Below are 3,535 nucleotides of genomic sequence, written 5' to 3' on the forward strand. Positions count from 1 at the left end.
GAGCTCCCTCCTGCACCCCACCAGCTCTCCACCCTGAGGAGCCGAGGCTTGGGTGCTGACGGATTCAGACTAGGAAAACGAATGGGGAATTATAGCCCTGCTGAAAACAAGTGGTGGCAAATCACACCAGGTAGCTCTCACAGCTGTGAGGGGAGGGGAGCATGGTGGGTGGGAGAGAGAGATCAAGCGGAGACTTTTTCTGCACAGAACCTGTTTTGAGCAATGAACCTGCGCCCTTTCTGGACACCTCCGTATGGGCAGCTGGAAGGAGTTTGGAAAGCATCGGCTAAGGAGCCAGCCGTCATAGTCGCACTCGGCCCAGGAGACCTGGACTGAAGGGTATCGAAAGCCGACTGCCCACCTCTGTGCCTGGAAAGTCCCGCTGCCTGGCTGTGGATTTCTATCGCCTGGTGCCGGCACGGTCCCCTGTGCATCCTGCTCTCTCTCCACCGATGCCTTGCAATGGCAAAGAGTCTGGTGCCCAGCAAGCAGCTTCTTTCCCTGAAGTGCTCTCCTCTCCCCCATGCCCGCTCACCAAAACCCTGGAGACGAGCAACAGCAAAGCATGTGTGCGCGTTGGTAAAAGCCAGAGAAACAGCTGGGGACCCCAGGCAAGACCTTGTCAACCAAACAGCACCCCCCTGCAATCACTGGGACCTAACGAGAAAGGCCCAAAGAGACCAAGCAGAGCAGCAAGGGCACGTGACAAGAGACAGATGCTGCTACAGCGAATCCTCGTGTTCCCAGATGCAGCTATGCCAAGACTCCTTCCTAGCTCTGAATCAGGCACATTTTTCGGTCTTTGTCTTATTGATTGTACTCTGCTCGGCATCAGGCTGGGTTCCAGCTACAAGGGGCTTGGAGGGGGGAGCTCATGTCCTGCCCCGGTTGCTCACAACTTGATGAATGCAGTCCAGAGCAAGTTGTGACCGGCCCGGAGACCCATCTAGGGAAGAAGAGAGTCACGGAGCCCTGCACCACCCCTCCCTACCTGGGCAGGACAGTCCCGAAACGGGAACATCAAGTCCCAGTCCCCAATGCACAATCCATGCAAGGATCTGGGTTTTTTGTTCACTGCAGGAAATGGCGGGTTTCCCCTTGCAGGCTGGCAGCACCCCAACCTGCAAGAGGCTGCGGGGAGCGGGAGAAGGGGGTGCCACGTGCATGGGCACTTGCGCACACATGCACATGGCCAGGAACACAGCCCCAGGCAGTGGTGGAGAGCAGCTCCTCCACCTGCCTGCAGGTAAGTCCGGGGGGTAGAGGGGGCGATTGAGCCCCCATGGTCAGGGAGGGAGTGGGGCAGGGGCTGGACCTGGAGGTGCTGCCCAGCCGGGGTGGTGCTTGGGGCCTGGGGCCAGAGCAAGGAGCTGGACAGAGCCACAGGTGGCAAGAGAGAGGCCAGCTCCTCGCTGCTGTGCACCCTCCTGGGAGGGGGCATGTGCCCTCCAGATTTGTGCACGAGGTGGGGATGGACGCAGGCTGTCTGCTGCGGGGGCACAACCCTGCACCATCTCCTCCGCTGCTGCCGGGTGGGCAGGGGGCACCTTGCTCTAGCACAGCCCCTTCTTCTCAAGTAGATGCAGCCGTCAGGGGCCCAGAACCCATCCCAAACGGGTCTCGTTTCCTGCAAGAGGGCAGCCTGAGCCGTCTTGGGTTGGCTTTCAACTCAGGCCTGCACCTGAGCACATGTAAGAGGTCAAGGGGTCTTTGGTGCTGGGCATGACTTGGGTTCAGACCGTGCAAGGAAATGGCCTTTCTGTGCCAGGCCGGTCACCGGCCCTGGCATTTTGGAGCCGGGCTGGCAAGCCCTCAAGGAACAAACAAATGCCGTACGGCGGATTTGCAATGCTCCGTATGCTTCTCCCCAGATGCCTCCGCCCGCCCGCCCCCCCAAAACCCCGCGTTGACTAAACCGATTCATCCTAAGCAGCCCCACCAGAGTGCAATTACAGCGGGGCTGGACCGGGGAGTTCAATTCTTCCGTTCCGGAGACGAAGCCCTCGCCTCCGGCTGCTGCACCAAAACCACCATTTATTGTTGCTGGTTTATTATGTTCCCACCCTTTAAAGCTCCGAGGGGAGCGGCAAAGCCAGGATGACTCACCGCCAGCCTGGATTTTGGTGCCACGCTAGGCTTTCACTGCCACTTGTTTCTCCAGACCCCCCCACACAGGCAGCCCTGCGAAAAACACTCAAGGGGCAATTTATACACAGCCGGTAGGACTGGCTGAGCAGCAATTAAGCCTTTCTTCCAAAGCCTTCTCCCACACACGCAGGCTCCCTCGCAGCTCTCTGAACTCCAGGCAGCCTGTTATACTTTCCTGGTCGCGCTGCAACCCCGGGGCAGTGGGAGGGGCGGCCACGTTATTAGGCTGATCCGATGCCTCTGATGATTGGCACGAGAGGCTTTCGGATGAGAGGAGACTAACGAGGCCGGGCCTGTTCAGAGCAGAAAAGAGATGCTCGAGGAGGGACAGGAGAAGGGTTTACAACATGCTAGACGGCACAGAGTCAATAGGGATTTATGATCTCGCACCACGTAAGAACTAAGGGATGCAACGTGAAGCCAAGCCGGCAGGTTAAAACTAACCCCAGGCAGTTCTTCCCCCCGACAACAGGGCATTACGGCCGGGACTCGCCTTCTACCTGCCTTCCTCACCTCTCCACATCCCGTCTGCACATTGCAATGACATGCACTTCCCTTCCCCACATCTTTTGCAATCGTTTTCACATCTTCAAAAAGGCTTAAGGCAGTCTGGCTGGTTTTGCGGTTCAAGCCTGGAGACCGGGGTCTAATCCCCGCTCTGCCCCAACGCTGGAGAAGTCGCTACCTTTGCTGCCTCTGTCCATCCGCACGTGACATGGGTGAAATCCCAACCTACGAGACAGGAGCGTGGAGAGCCTGGGGCTGTCCGTCAAGTGCTTGGTGGGAGGCTGGAGAGAAGGACAAGGTGGCACCAAGTCATTCAAAGGGACAGCAAAAGGAAGCTTTTGAAACCACTCGTGCCCTGTGCTGCCTCCGGCTTCAGAGGTCCTGTAGGATCAAGCCGGAAGGGATCTCAAGGTCCCATCTAATCCAGGCCCCTGCTCCAGGCAGGATCATCCCCAACTCAGTCATCCCAAATAAGCATCTGTCCAACCTGCTTTGGAAAGTTTCCAAGGATGGAGATGCCACGACATCTCGAGGTGCCCATTTCAGAGCCTGACCACCCTCGGGATCCAAGCTCCTCATCTCCAGCTGAAATTTCCCCAGCTGCAGCTTGAGGCTGCCGCTCCTAGACCTGTCTCCGAAGGCCACAAAGAAAAACTCATTCACTGAATGAATTCAGGTCTCAAGGGAAAGCACCAAAGTCTAGACCCTGGCCCAGGGAAGAGAGGATGCTTCGTGCTAACACCTCCCAGGCGAGCTCCGTCAGCAACTGCGACAGGAGGGTTGGCACGAAGCAAGCATGTTCAGAGTCCTGCTGAGCAACGGAGGCCGCTGCAGGGGCACGTGGACGCGGGCACGGGTGGACACAAACACCACACTCTTC

General features: G+C 58.0%; 1 protein-coding gene across 3 annotated transcripts in view; it reads right to left on the bottom strand.

The window, feature by feature from the left end:
- ARHGAP39 (Rho GTPase activating protein 39) overlaps positions 1-3,535 on the bottom strand; it is a 160,391-nt gene that overhangs the window by 116,266 nt on the left and 40,590 nt on the right. Inside the window, exon 1 of one of the 3 annotated variants that reach the window (XM_025193685.1) lies at positions 2,834-2,913. The exons of 1 other annotated variant lie outside the window; for it this stretch is intronic. In XM_025193685.1, coding sequence (XP_025049470.1) covers positions 2,834-2,865 — 32 coding nt within the window. In that variant the 5' untranslated portion in view covers positions 2,866-2,913. Of the gene's footprint in view, positions 1-2,833; positions 2,914-3,535 lie in introns of those variants that run through there. One more of the 3 variants, XM_025193687.1, reaches the window with a different exon arrangement.

This window comes from Alligator sinensis, unplaced genomic scaffold, assembly GCF_000455745.1.
Source record: "Alligator sinensis unplaced genomic scaffold, ASM45574v1 scaffold446_1, whole genome shotgun sequence".
NCBI lineage: Eukaryota > Metazoa > Chordata > Crocodylia > Alligatoridae > Alligator > Alligator sinensis.